We start from the raw sequence: 12,174 nt of genomic DNA, 5'->3' as shown, positions 1-12,174 counted from the left end.
CAGGAAGCCCCCCCACTCCCAAGGGCCTCAGAAAGCAAGTGCCTGCCGGTTGGCGACTGTGGGGAGGGCGTCCGGGTGGCCTGAGGGATTCACCCCCACCTCCCAAGCAAGGCTGCCTGCACAGGCGCACGTGCGTGCCGAGCTGGGCCTGCACTCCGGGGTTATTAGGAGTGGACACTGGGCCAGGGAGGAAAGGGAGGAATTCAGCTTAAAGGGTGCAGGACTCCATGGTGGTGGCAGCATGGCAGCACCACCTAACCCCCACTGTGCCCCGTGGATCTCTCCAGCAACTTTGTGCCTCATCACGAAACCCTGGAGACACCCAGAACAGGTGTGTGGTCACCTGTGTCGTGGAGCAGCCACAGAGCATCCAAGCCCTAGGTGCAGAGAAGGAAGCACACCGAGGCCATGTGCACTGTGACTCCTTGTGTGTGACCTAGACAGGCAGGCCAGGCGCCACAGAGGACCGTGGCAGGTCGTAGCAGTGGCTCTTAGAGATGTCACCTCAGGAGGGTGTTTCCCTGTGCCCACTCTCCTCCATCAACCCAACTTGTTAACAGTGTCAGACAACCAGACTGGTTGTCAAGGGACCTGGGACTGTTGGAGGAGTGCGACACTCATATCCCCTGATCCTGCGTCCACACTGAGTCTGGCCCTGCGGGTCTGTGAGCTCCAGCCCCCCCCCCGGGGTGTGGAAGGGTGAGTGGCCTCCAAATGCAGCAAAGCACAGCAGCGGAAAAGCTGCAGAGCCAGCCAGCTTGTAGCACAGTGTTTGGCGCATCAGTAACGTGTCCGCTAACAGACCTGGGCGTGTGGAGTGTTAGGAGGAGGGTGGAGTTTGGGAAGGGGGAGGTGCATGTGGGAGTCACAGCCCCACAGGGCAGTGGGGCTGTCCCAGAGGGCAGGTGTGGGGGAGGCCAGCAAGTGCAGGATGACGGTAGAACGCCGTCGTTCAGGATACCGCCGTGGTGACCGTCGTCAGCCTCCTCACTGGGAAGCTTGTCCCGAGGACACAGCAGGAGATGCGCTGAGGTACTGAGTCAGTATTCGGACGTTCGCACATGAGCTCCCTCAGCACTGCGGGCAGCTGCACCTTCACGGTGAGGAGCGGGGCTGGAAGCCGAGGGCGGCGTTGTGCACGCAGTCAGGATAAAGGACCAGTGGCGCCGGCCACACCCGGGAGGACGATTGTGATCCGAGAGCAGAGGATAATGGGGACTGGCGTTGCGGCGGGGCAGGGTGAGACGTGAGCAACCTGTGGCGGAGTGCTGGTTTGGATCTTAGCTGCTCTGCTTCCCATCCAGCTCCCTGCTAATGCACCTGGGAAGGTGGCAGAAGACGGCCCAAGGGCGTGGCTTCCTGCTGTGGAAGTGGGAGACCAGGCTGGAGTTCCTGGTTCCTGGCTTTGGCTTCACCCAGTCCTGGCTATTGGGGGCACTTGGACAGTGATCCAGAGGGTGGATGGAAGATGGATCTCCCTCGCTCCCTCACGGCTCTGCCTTCCATGTACACACACACACATGCATGCACACGTGCCATACATCTTTTAGAAGAAAGCAAGGAGCAGTTGCTACCCCGCGTGTGCTGCTGGCGGGGATGTAAAATGGTGTAACCGTTGTAGAAAAGTCTCCCAGCTCCTCAGAAAGTTCACTCTAGGGTGACCAGACGACGCAGCAGTTCCGCACTAGGCGAGTGTCCAGAGAACTGAAGGCCGGGGCAAGGATAGGTGTCTGTACGGGGTGTCCACAGCTGTTAAAGGTCAGTGGACGAGCAGCGCGTGCTCCGTCTGTGCAGTGGAGTGCTTGCAGCCTGAAAAAGGAGTGAAGCTGTGATGGATGCGGCGGCCTGGATGAGCCCTGGGGCCGTCACACAAGGACAGGCTTCTGAGTGTGCGAGCTGGAATGTGCAGACCAGGCGCGCCTGCAGAGGTGGCATCATTGGCAGCTGCCAAGGGCTGGCGTGAGGTGGGAGTGGCTGCCAGTGGACACGGGGCTTCTTCTGGGCCGGGGCTGATGAAAGTGTCCCAGAACCAGGTAGTGGTGGTGGTCGCACCCGACTGTGAATGTACCAAATGCCATGGAATTGTTCACTTTTGAGTTGTATTTTAAGTATGTTTTGTCTCAGTTAAAAAATACTTTTTAAAAGCAAAGTGGGTGCGGCCAGCATGGCTCAGCATATTACACTGTGGGAGTGCTAGTTAAGTCCCAGCTACTCCACTTCCCATCCAGCTTCCTGCTACCACAGTCCTGCCCAGCACTGTCCATTATGGCTTTTGGGGAGTGAACCAGTGCGTGGAAGATCTCTGTCTCTGTCTGTCCCTCTGTCTCGGTAACTCTGCCTTTCAAATAAACAAATCGTTAAAGAAGTTCAAGAATTTTAAAACAAAGAGGGGCTCCTGTCTCCTGTCCAGGCATTTGTGGTGCACATGCTGATGTCCATGCGTGAGGTGGTTGCACCACGCAGACCAGCAGCCACTGGCCATGTGTGCCACCACAGGAGCCCCTGGCAGGCCGTGCACGTGACCAAGGACTTAATGTTTCTCTGTTTCTTTTTTCTTTTTTTTTTTTTTTTAAGTAGTCTTAAATGTTAAAATCTACTTGGCTTATGGTACAGGGCGTTCAGCCTGTTGGTTAGGATCCAGTTATGATGGCCATGTTCCACATCAGAGTGCCCGGGTTCCACGCCCAGCTCTTGGTTCTGGCTCCCTGCTGGTGGAGACCCTGGGAAGAAGCAGGCGACGGCTCAGGTAGTTGGGTCACTGCCACCCACTTGAGAGACCTGGATTGAGTTCCTGGCTTTGGCCTGGCCTAGCCGTGACTATTGCAGACATTTGGGGAGTGAACCAGTCGGGAGAAGATCTCTGTCTCTCCCTCCCCTCCTCCCCCACAGCCTTTCAATTAAATAAAACATTAATTCAGAAACTTGAAGAGCAGTGCACTGGGCATTGCAGCGCACAGCAGCCCTGGGTGGAGCTGACGCTCAGCTCTGCTCTTCCCTCCCCCGGCCTCCCAGGGGAGGCAGAGGCGGCTCCTGACGTCTTGTCAGGGTTGCTGTTCCCAGCTCTGGAAAATCCTCTCTACCATGAGTGCCTTCCTGCACTCCTGCCCCTCCCTCTAGATTCACGGGCTTTGTGGGTCCAGGCGTGTGGTGTGAGGGCCGGGGCAGCAGGACTCTGGTGGGAGAGGGGCTGCACTGGACACTGCCTGTGTCCAGCTCCCATGGGGCACATGATGCCCTGTGGACCCCCGCAGCTTGCAGGTAGTCACCTGTCCACAGCCTGCTCCTGGTCCACTTGTCACAATGACCCTGTGGCCTGGCAGGTTTCACCCTGTCAGTCTGCACCTCTGTGGCTTGCTGGCCTTGTCCTGCCTGTTCCTTCCGTAAGGAGCTCCGTGGCCTTGTCCTGTCCCACAGGGTGCACAGCTAGAAGACAAGACCGGAAGCCCACCCTGTTGCTTCCTGGTGCTCTGGAGGGAATGTCCCCCCAGGACCCAGTCCCTGATGACGTGGGAGGTGTGGCCCTGTGTCTCACCACGTGGGAGGTGTGGCCCTGTGTCTCACCAGGTGGGAGGTGTGGCCCCTGTCTCTCACCACGTGGGAGGTGTGGCCCTGTCTCTCACCACGTGGGGTGTGGCCCCTGTGTCTCACCACGTAGGAGGTGTGGTCCCTGTGTCTCACCAGGTGGGAGGTGTGGCCCTGTGTCTCACCACGTAGGAGGTGTGGTCCCTGTGTCTCACCACGTGGGAGGTGTGGCCCCTGTGTCTCAGCACGTAGGAGGTGTGGTCCCTGTGTCTCACCACGTGGGAGGTGTGGCCCCTGTGTCTCACCAGGTGGGAGGTGTGGTCCCTGTCTCTCACCATGTGGGAGATATGGCCCCTGTGTCTCACCACGTGGGGTGTGGCCCCTGTGTCTCAGCACGTGGGGTGTGTGGCCCCTGTCTCTCACCACGTGGGGTGTGGTCCCTGTGTCTCACCACGTGGGAGGTGTGGCCCCTGTCTCTGAACATGTGGGAGGTGTGGCCCCTGTCTCTCACCATGTGGGGTGTGGCCCCTGTGTCTCACCACGTAGGAGGTGTGGCCCTGTGTCTCACCACGTGTGGTATGTGGCCCCTTTGTCTCACCACGTGGGGTGTGTGGCCCCTGTGTCTCACCACGTGGGAGGTGTGGCCCCTGTGTCTCACCATGTGGGGTGTGGCCCCTGTGTCTCACCAGGTGGGAGGTGTGGTCCCTGTCTCACCATGTGGGAGATATGGCCCCTGTGTCTCACCACGTGGGGTGTGGCCCCTGTGTCTCACCAGGTGGGGGGTGTGGCCCCTGTGTCTCACCGCGTGGGAGGTGTGGCCCCTGTGTCTCACCACTTGGGAGGTGTGGCCCCTGTGTCTCACCATGTGGGGTGTGTGGCCCCTGTGTCTCACCATGTGGGGTGTGGCCCCTGTGTCTCAGCACGTGGGAGGTGTGGCCCCTGTGTCTCACCATGTGGGGTGTGGCCCCTGTGTCTCACCACGTGGGAGGTGTGGCCCCTGTGTCTCACCATGTAGGGTGTGTGGCCCCTGTGTCTCAGCACGTGGGGTGTGTGGCCCCTGTGTCTCAGCACGTGGGGTGTGTGGCCCCTGTGTGTCACCACGTGGGAGGTGTGGCCCCTGTGTCTCACCATGTAGGGTGTGTGGCCCCTGTGTCTCAGCACGTGGGGTGTGTGGCCCCTGTGTCTCAGCACGTGGGGTGTGTGGCCCCTGTGTGTCACCACGTGGGAGGTGTGGCCCCTGTGTCTCACCACGTGGGGCGTGGCCCCTGTCTCTCACCACTGGGAGGTACAGCCCAGGCCCTCTGCATGCATGTGCGCTGACTGCAGGCACCAGCCCTGTGTTCTGCATCCTGTCCTGGCTGCGTTTCACTTGGCTTTGAATTCCTGTGGTGAGATGAGTCCCACGGATCCCAGCACTGTGGGCTGCCTCCCCGCCCAGGGCTGAGTCTAAGCCGCCGTGAGCAGGCTGAATCAGGTTTGGGGGTGGCTCCTAGTGGGGCTCCTCTTTCCCCATCCTTTTGAGACCCAGGGACTGAGCCTGGAGGACCCAGGGAAGGGGCTTCTGGGAGCTCTTGTTCTGCGTGGGGCTGAGCCCTAAGAGACCTGGGCCTCCCCGAGGCGGCAGGAGACTGGGGACGGGAAAGGCAGTGACGAGGGAGGTGACGAAGAGCAGGCACACGGGTGGCAGGACAGCCTTCTGGGGTGGGTTCGGGGCTGGCGGGGGTGGCCCAGGACCAGGTCCTGGTGGGCAGGGGCCTCAGGCAGATGTCGTGTCTCAGTGAGTGGGGGCGGGGAGCACACTGGTGAGCGCCGTGCTGTTTCTGAGGGTCGGGGCCCTGGTGAAGAACAGGGAGCCCCTGCGCACGCTCAGGCCACTTCTCAGGGACCCCTCGGAGCACGCGGCGGCTGACCTGTGGCTGCTGTCTCTCTGTCCTTAAGGGTCTCTGCCTTTCCTGCCTGCAGGTGAACCTGAGCAAGGTGGGGGAGTACTGGTGGAGCGCCATCCTGGAGGGCGAGGAGCCCATCGACATTGACAAGATCAACAAGGAGCGCTCCATGGCCACCGTGGACGAAGAGGAGCAGGCGGTCCTGGACAGGCTCACCTTCGACTACCACCAGAAGCTGCAGGGCAAGCCGCAGAGCCACGAGCTGGTACGCACGGCGGCCTGCTGGCAGAGGGCACGTGGCGGTGCTGGTGCGGGGGAGGACAGGTGCCCCGTGTGCGGCAGGGTGTCAGGAGGTGGCGTCCCATCCTGCCCTGGGACCTGGGTCCTGCAGTCTCTGTTGTGCCTTGTTCAGACGGGGCTTCCCTGTGCCTGAAGACCCCTGGGACTCCCGGGTCCTGCCTGCTGCTCCCGTTGTGTCTTGTTCAGACGGGGCTTCCCTGCACCCACAGGCCCCTCCATGGAGAGCTGAGCCAGGAGCTCGCAGGTGGTGTTGCATGTGGGCGGCAGGTGTGAGGAGGCGTGGGGTCAGCAGCAGGCTGGGGTAGGTGGCGGCCCAGGGCGGAGATGGCAATTAATGAGATGCGTGCGCTTTTCCTTCCTATTTTAATAATCCCAAGGGTAGCTATTTAGGGAAGAGAGGATTGCTTTCCTGAGATTATTTTTACCACCCCGTGTCCCATATCCACAGCACCATGGGCCGGGTGCAGCACGGGCACAGAAAGCCGCGCAGATTGTCTCTGGGAGGAAACTTAACTCTGGCATGTGCAGGGACAGCCCCGGTCCTGGCCTTCCGGGGCAGTGGCCACCATGCTTGCCCGGCTCCACAGGTGTCCCGCTGCTCCCCGCAGGTAGCTGGCGTCCCTCCGGCGCGCACACTGGGGCCGGTAGTGAGCACCTGCTGTGTAGAGGCGGGGTGGGTCACTTGGCCACAGTCCCCTAGGACCAAGGTCTTCTCACAGCAGGGAGGGCGTGTGGGAGCTGACTGTCAGGCAGCGGGAGTGGGGTTTGACCCCGATTCGATTCCAGACTGTTCCGTCCTAGCCTTGCAGCCCTCCTCTGGCCTGTGTCTGAGAGAGCGTGCCTGTCCATTTGGCCCTTTGCCACGGAATCTGTGTGGCACGAAGGCCCCGGCTGCAGGGCCGGTGGAGCTCATCCCGGGGTGTGGACAGCCAGCCAGCCAGCCGTGCCTGGTGCAGTTTAATCCAGTTACACAGTATTAATGTGTGGCCGCCAAACAAGCGGCCGACCTGTGAAGCTTAGCCTTGTGGGAGAGACACGAGGGACCTGCCCATCCTGCGTCCACAGCCTCCGCAGCTGAGGTGCAGCCACAAGTTGACCTTCGGGGGGAGGGGCTGCCCTCACTGAGCTCGGGGACGTGGACACCCGCTGTCCTGAGTGTCCCTGAGAAGCACCCAGGACTGGCCGCCGTGCACATCTTCCCTGGGTGCTGAGTCTGGGGCGTGGCGCTACTCCTGCATCTGGTAGAGCCTGTGGTGTCTTCAGTGGACTTGCTGCGGGGCAGAAGAGAGGCTGGAGCATTCTGAGTCCTGGGTGTCTCGTGGTGGCATCTCCTGTAGGACGTGCACATCGGGAGCAAAGCAGCAGTTGCCTGGGGGCTGCCAGAGTCAGGTGCACGGGGGCGTCGGGCTCGGGCAGCCCTGCCCTCTGCCTCCTCCAGTGCTCACAGCCTCCCCGCCTCGTGCCGGTTGTGTTGTGGGTTTCTTGGCCTCCCTCGCATCCTTCCACACCTTGTCTCTGCTGATGCCCCTGGCCCAGGGCCCTCGGCTGGGCTCCGTGCTGGTGTGGGCGTGTCCGCGGGGAGGCACAAGACGGGGCCACCTGCCCTCCCGGCTGCAGCACCGCTCCGCCTCGCTTTGCCATCTCCTCCGTCGCCCCCCTGGGAAGCGGCTGCTCTGCTCTCTCCCTCTGCAGAGGCCTGAGGCTCTCCTCCGCCTGCCCCTTCTCCTGGTGGGCACAGCCTACCCGCTGCACAGGCCTGGGAGCAGAGTGGACTCCTGAGGCAGCTTCCAGGGAGTTTCAGGGCCTCAAGCTCGTGCCAGGATCCTTAATGCCAGCCTGCCGTCGGCCAGCCTCGGCAGCCCTGTACACCACGTGTGTACCGCACACACATGTGCTCACACTCCTGCTCTGACGGCAGCACAGAGGCTGCCCTCCTGGTCCCGGCCCACAGCTGCTTGGGGCTTGGCATTGGGGGCCCAGAGATGGGCAACAGCTGGATTAGGAAGTACCCCGAGAGGAACCTGGAGACACTGTGGCCTAAGGATCCCTGCGTTGAGCCTGCCTCGACTCCACTGTGGACTCGCCACGGGCAGGGCAGCTGCGGACCCCTCAAGGGGGTGTGTGTGGTGCCCCCACCCAGAGTGGGTTCCCTGTGTACACCTGTGGTGACCTGCAAGAGCCCAGGGCTGGCGGCATGTGTGCTGGGCCTGTGGTGACCCCCTTGCCAGGGCTGATCTGCTGTGTGGCTGGGAGCGTGCAGCCCCCGGCCCCGTGGCTGTGAACAGTAATGCAGCTCTCAGGGCTTGGTGGGCAGAGCCGCGACCACCAGGCTGCCTTGTACAGTGCCTGTGACTCCCTTTTTTCTCGAATGACGAACCAGATCTAGAGAGGCAGGGCTGTGCCCTTCTGTGGCCACATTCACACACCTGTTCTCAGGGTGCCTCCTAGGCAGGGGAGTTCTGGGGGGTCACTTTGGGAGGACCCCCGAGCCTCACTAGCAGAGGGAGAGAGGGAGCAGGCCACGTCCCCTCTGCGTGCTGCACACCCCAGAGCAGTTGGGCAGCGTGTGCCCTGGTGCCGGCGCGCTGGGAACCTGCGGCATGTCGGGCTGTGCCCTGGCGCTGGCACGCTGGGAACCTGCCGCATGTCGGGCTGTGCCGATGCCAGGGGCGCTGTGGCAGCGCAGCCTCGTGTGTTAGGCCTTCGATGTGCCCTGCGGCCCGAGCGCATGTGGTACTCTGCATCTTCTCCCAGGTGGCTTCTTCCTAGCAGGATGTGCATGTGCAGGGGCCGTGCCTGTCAGGGATCGCTCCGGCGTGCGGTCGGGTGGCCCTTGACGTGGCTGCTGTCCTCGGGGTGTGGGGTGCCGGAGTGCACGCTCTCTACCTCTGCCAGGACAGGCGCCAGCTCGGCTTCCCCAGTGTGAGAGCAAGTCTCGGCGCCTGCCCCTCGCAGCACGGCTCTCCAGGGAACGAGTGGCGGCCACGGCAGCTTGGCGTCACTTGCCTCTGCAGCTGGTGGGGCCCTGTCCCGGCTTCAGTGGCCTCGTGCAGCATCCTGTTTGGGTTCTCTGGTTGGTGCGCTCCTGTGTGGGCGGGACTGCCCGGCCTCACACCTCCGTGCGCAGGGATGTGGAGCAGACCTCCAGGGCTGTGCATGCTGGAGGGCGGGTGCTGGGTCTCCGTGCAGCTCCTGTCCCCCAGCCTGTCGGTGTTAGCACCTCACTCCATCACGGCACAGCACCTTGCTCCCGGGGGGACCTTCCGGAGTCTGCGCTGTGGGCAGTTGAGGTCGATGCGACAAGTCCCTGCTCTGTGTGCCGTGTCTCCGGCATCACCTAGGGTTGTGAACAGGAAACAAGCAACTGGCCAGGAGGGCCGTATTTCACTTGCATAGCAGCCGCGCTGGAAGCCAGGAATTTTCCACACTGCCCAGCCTGTGTGCCAGCGAGAGGAGGGGTGTCTGTTCCCAGCTTTCTCACCACCACAGGCCCTGCACAGAGGAGGAGCGACCACCCGAGGGCGCTTGGTGGCGGCTCTCCAGGAGGGGGTGGGGAGATGCTGACGGAGAGGAGGGCCCCAGCTCAGGTGCAGGTGCTGCCCCCCAGGCCCAGCCTTGCCATGCCTCCACCATGGGCGCAGTGGCCACCTGCCGGAAGGGCTGCGTCTCCAAGGCAGCCGTGGGAGGTCTGACTGGCGGCCCGCTGCTAGGCGTGCTGAGGTCTCTCCCCTGTGCGTCCCATGCTGGCTCCGCCCTGCGCCATCTGATGCCGTGGTTCTCTGTGCCAAGAGCTCCCTGCCTGGGCAGCTGCTTGCACCCTGCTCAGTGGCTGTTAGGGCTGGGGCCCTGGAGGCAGTGTGGAATTTGGGCAGAGATCCTGGGGAGAAGGGACGGAAGATGGAGCCATAAAAACAGCCGGAAGAAGGAGGGTTAGAAATCAGGCTGCGGGCACCATCTCGGAGGAGCTGGCAGGCTCCTGGCCCCTCCCTGCTCATGAACTGCCTGGGGTTGTGCTGGGTGCGTCCCAAGCCCTGAGGAGGCAGGCGGGCCTGGCTGGCGGTGTGCGTGTGTGCGTGCTGTGTGACCCCTTTAATCTCTCTGTTTTCTGTTTGTAGAAAGTCCATGAGATGCTGAAGAAGGGGTGGGATGCAGAAGGCTCTCCCTTCCGAGGCCAGCGGTTCGACCCGGCCATGTTCAACATCTCCCCGGGGGCTGTGCAGTTTTAACGGCCCGGAGGAAAGGCAGCCCTCGCGCAGGGCGCAGGCCATGTGTGCAGCCGTCCCCTCAGCTCCCTGCGCCAGGGCTTGCTCGTCTCGTTCACCCCGGCCTGCCATTGCGTCCAGGGTGAACCAGGCCTTGCACCCGGACTGTGCAGAGGCAGCGTGGGGCCGCGGCGGAGGGGGGAGGTGCTCGGTCCAGCCCGGGATCACAGGCTGTTGTCTCCACAGCAACCAGCCATGCAGGCAGCGCCGCCCCGCTCCCCGCTCGCTGCTGTCTGATGCTCTGCGCTTGCTTTGCTGCTTGGGGGTGGGCCGCTGGTGCTGGCGAAGCCAAAGTCGTTGAAATTGTGGAGCTGGACGCTTGCATGAGGGACGTGTGGGTGGGCTGTGTGGCTGCGCCTAGGGCTGCTTTGGGAAAGGCCGTGCCCTCCTGTGTAAATATGTGCTGCCCGCCCCGTGGGCAGGGCGGGAAGCTGGGAGCCTCTGCACGTTCTGGGTGTCGGGAGGCCTTGGGACTGGCTCCAGGTCTGTGTGCATGGCCCCGTCCTCCTCAGACCGCGACTGCCTTGCCTTTGCGTCTTGGTGAAGTGAACTGGGCCCGGCTGCCAGCGCACAGCCTGTGCTGCGCGGGGGCGACTCCTCTTGGGGTGCACCGAGCCAGCACCCCCAGCAGGAGACCGCAGTGTGCCCCGCAGCCCAGCAGCAGGACCCCAGGAAGAATGGCCGAGGAGGAATTCTGCGTGGGGCCTGAAGGCGCTGGCCCGCGGCAGCCAAGCCTGAGAGCAGGCGCCACGTCCCCACCCTCTGGGCCAGGGCTGCTCCGCATCTTGGGGCTTCCAGCCCTTTCCACGTGTTCTCCAGGGCCTGGCCTCTGCCGAAACACCCTCTCGCCCTCGCCCTCGCCCTCGCCCTCAGCTGTGGCTGCTCACCACCTCCAGCCAAGCTGCAAAGACCCCACAGCGGTGGGGCAGGGCCTTGGGGCCAGTGCTCCTGGTCCTCACAGGACCTCTCTGGCCGTCACCAGGAAGGTGGTGCCAACACCACCTGGCACTGGCTATCAGCCTCGGTGCGTGGGTCAGTCGCCCTGCATGGGCGGTGAGAATCGGGGCGGCCGACACGAGCCTCAGAGGAGAGAGCCCTGCAGACGCCGTGTTCTCTGGTGCTCGGGGAGGGGCCGTCCGGGAGAGCAAGTTGGCAGTGGCCCGTGAAGAGGTCTCCGTCGTCGGCACGTTGGGACAGATGGACGGGTCGCCCGGGAGAACGCGTCTGCTGTGTGGGTCTGGCTGCACCGCTCTGCCCCTGTTGACTGCTCCCTGTCACCCACTGTGTTCTCTTTGCCTCACACTTCCATCGAGGCTCTAGGATTTGCACACAGCTGCCCAGCCTGGTGGAAGGAGGTGTGCGTGAGTGTGCGTGTGTGTGTGTGTGTCCTGTCACTGCGTGGCGGTGGGATGGGATTGTGCTACACCGGAAACTCGGGGGCTCACTTCCGCGGTGACTTCTTTCCCGATTTTATTTTGTGTTGCTTTTTCTCTGTTCCCTTCCTGCTTTAATAACCGGTGAGCCAGTGTCTGGGAGAGTGGCTGAGGGGCCGTGTGCAGTGCAGGCCGCGTGGCGGGAGCCGCTGCCTCGAGCCTTGCTCCCGGCATGTCGCCGAGGTGGCGCCGTGGACCGGCCCTGTGGCCAGAGCTGGCCCACTGCCTGTTTTCTCTTTTTAGATACAACAGCCGCGGTTTGGGCCCTGAGTCCCACCAGCTGAGGCCTGAGGAGAGCAGGGTGCCTCGTTCCCTTGTCCGGGCGCCCAGCCTGCACAGCCGCTCCGGCTCCTTGGTGTGTGTTTGCAATAAATCTGTATTTAAGCAGTTCTGGGCCCGTGTGTGACATTTGCTCTTGAAGCAGCTCTGTGCGCGCTCACTGCCCCTTACTCCAGCTGAGGGGGTCCCAGCCCTCACGAACAGCAGACGCCAACACCGGGACTTCCTGGGGCCGCTTCCCATCCAGGCTGCACACGGCGGCAGGTGGCTTGAGAATCGCTGGGAGCCTCCGATCAGGGAAGATAGAGGATGTAGCTGCACATGATCCCCTGCTCAAGGTTCTGGAACTCGTTGTGGCCTGCAGCTCAGGGTGCATGTGGAATTCTGAGCCTTTGCCTCGAGGGCCGTCCTTGCTCTGCAGGGGCCCCTGCGAGGCCCGGCCTCGCGGCCCAGCCTCCTGGCCCAGCGTGCACCTGCTGCCGCCTGCACCCG

General features: G+C 62.9%; 1 protein-coding gene across 3 annotated transcripts in view; it reads left to right on the top strand.

The window, feature by feature from the left end:
- Positions 1–11,790, top strand: part of NUDCD3 (NudC domain containing 3) — a 99,513-nt gene extending 87,723 nt beyond the window's left edge. For 2 of the 3 annotated variants that reach the window (XM_051853059.2, XM_051853061.2), the window contains exons 5-6: positions 5,485–5,673; positions 9,824–11,790. In XM_051853059.2, coding sequence (XP_051709019.1) covers positions 5,485–5,673; positions 9,824–9,934 — 300 coding nt within the window. In that variant the 3' untranslated portion in view covers positions 9,935–11,790. The remainder of the gene's footprint in view (positions 1–5,484; positions 5,674–9,823) is intronic. The other variant, XM_051853060.2, reaches the window with a different exon arrangement.
- Positions 11,791–12,174: the final 384 nt, after the last annotated feature.

The sequence above is a fragment of the Oryctolagus cuniculus genome, chromosome 16, assembly GCF_964237555.1.
Source record: "Oryctolagus cuniculus chromosome 16, mOryCun1.1, whole genome shotgun sequence".
Lineage (NCBI taxonomy): Eukaryota > Metazoa > Chordata > Mammalia > Lagomorpha > Leporidae > Oryctolagus > Oryctolagus cuniculus.
This window is presented reverse-complemented; position numbering and strand designations above follow the sequence as displayed.